Below are 2,327 nucleotides of genomic sequence, written 5' to 3' on the forward strand. Positions count from 1 at the left end.
CTGTAATATTTCTCATAGATATAAATTGCTGCTTTCCTGCAATATTGACAGCTGCCTGAATATTTATTACAATCTATTCTCTATTTTTCTGTCAGTGTGAAATGAAGATCCATTCAATTTAGCCCATTATTGGCTGACGCTGTTCCTTTCTATCTAGTGTTTCTCTGTGGTCCAGATAGATTGAACTGTTAGCTGTCAGACTCCAACTCCACCATCCAGACAACAACTGGCAACAGTAGCACTGCCTCTTTTATGCAGTTAGGTCCATAATTTGTAGAACAAAGACACAGTTGGATTTTAAATCAAACAGTGCAGACTGAAAGACGTCGTTCTTTTTCTTTTTGTTGTGCAGACTCAAAGACTGCACTTAAATCACACCATGGTCATTTGATTTAAACTCACCTGTGGTGGTTTTCAGGAAAAACCATAAAACCTGCGTCTTTGTCCGATAAATTATGAACCCAGTGTATTTCATGCTCTGCTACGTTGAAGCTAATCGAGGCTGCAGAGCAGAATAAGGACTACTTTTGCCAACTGTATCTAAGATGGTGGATCTGTAGTCCATTCACAGGATGATGAATATTATTTACAATAACTGAATCGTGAATAATTTATTTACGAGAACAAGCCTGTGCCCTCTGCATCTTTAAATACAAAGTAAAAACAATCCAGTTCTGTGTGAAACACTGCGATTCCAAATCATTCTGCTATTTATGAGCTATTGTTTAAAAATTTACTTTGTAATTAATCACTTACATCAGCTACAAACATGCAGAGAATTTTTCAGGCAATAGCGCCAAGTTTTAACTATAATGATAATGTAGCTCACTGGCAAAGTTACCACATAAACAGGGAACAAGCATAAAAACTGAAATCTCCAGTAAAAACAGATTTTTCTGTGACATTCCAATTATAATTTGACATTTGAAAATGGACCGTTCTCATAAGGACACAAATGTATCTCCAAAGCCTGCAAGCTGACAGATACAGCTGCTAAAGTGACCTCAGCTTGTTTCAGCATTTGGAGCTCTAAGAATCTTTCATCAAGAAAGTGCTTTTTTTTGGATAAGGAAGAACTCTGCCCTTTTTTAATGAGATGAGAGGAGCTCAGGAAGAGCAGATAATTCCATGCTGCAGAATAATGGATCAGCTCAAATGGCATTATTAAACATTCATGAGGAGATAATGTAGGGCCAGTGATGGGAATAGAGGAAAGGAAAAGAGGAGAAATGGGTGGAACGTTAGATTGATAGAGCAACAGGAGGCAAAGCAAATAACAGTAGGAATCATGGAATCAGACAAGAGGAGAGGAACATTTAGGTGTAACTATATTACTGAGTGACACTCATTCGTCTTACCATATTAGTGGTCCTCCGTTCTCCCTTTCCACCTTGTGTTTTTAATACATTTTCTACGTTAACACACTGAGATGTTGTTGAGAAATTTGTTACAGGTGCCACACCGTGTGTCTGTGTTTGCTCTCCTTTGGACTCTAAGTTAATCCTTTGCTAATCTTTCTCTCTCTCCCTGCAGTCTCTGGAGAGTACTCGGCGCATGCTGGCTCTTGTGGAGGAGGTGAGTCCAGTGATTCAATGACATACATCACATTAACAGATACAAAAGACATGAGAGAGAGAGAGAAATGTGTGCTGATTTACCAGAACTGTGAGATCTTCTTGTTCTTGTACATGCCCCTCGCCTGTGCTTCTGCTTAATGTCTAAGGTTGAGTTTTCACATGGATTTACTTGGTTAGTCAGTCCCAAAAGATCTACACTTGGCTTACTAAACTTTCTATAACTTCCACAAAGTAGTATTCTTTGACCCTGTACTTAAATACCTGATGGACCTCCTCTTCTTCTTTTGAGGACTTGCACTTGTGCATGTCCAGTGCATGGTGGAGCTCCTCCACTGTGTCACAATAGCAATCCTTAAACAATTCTGAGCAAAGGACAAAAGATTTGCTTGAGTAGGACAGTGATGAACACTAGGTGTGCTAGTGTGGCCAGAAAATGTTGTCAACATGCTGTGTGATAGCTATGGCACACCTCACAGTTAAAATGGCTTGCAATAAATGTCGTCCATCAGGCTTGTAAGCCTGGAAGAACGATAACCGTGCTCCTGTTTGCACTACTGACCTGATTCTGAGGCTTTGAACCCATTGATTGTTTCAATGACGACTGCTGTTTAGCCCGTGGATCAACATTTATCATAACAGATGATCCTCAACAAACAAGTTAGGTGAGTTTGATGGATTAAGTTTCACAAATGCACAAGTGGTCAGAACAAGACTCTCAACAGAGGGATCTAGAAATAGCAGGATGCCAAG

The 2,327-nt window shown here is 39.6% G+C and overlaps 1 protein-coding gene across 1 annotated transcript in view; it reads left to right on the forward strand.

The window, feature by feature from the left end:
* The window catches only part of LOC102311629 (synaptosomal-associated protein 25-B), a gene marked incomplete in the record, with an annotated part of 37,810 nt that overhangs the window by 17,057 nt on the left and 18,426 nt on the right, over positions 1–2,327 (forward strand). Inside the window, 1 exon segment of the mRNA XM_042218157.1 lies at positions 1,534–1,575. Coding sequence (XP_042074091.1) covers positions 1,534–1,575 — 42 coding nt within the window.

This window comes from Haplochromis burtoni, unplaced genomic scaffold (genome assembly GCF_018398535.1).
Source record: "Haplochromis burtoni strain Fernald_Lab_line unplaced genomic scaffold, NCSU_Asbu1 Contig_2, whole genome shotgun sequence".
Classification (NCBI taxonomy): Eukaryota; Metazoa; Chordata; class Actinopteri; order Cichliformes; family Cichlidae; genus Haplochromis; species Haplochromis burtoni.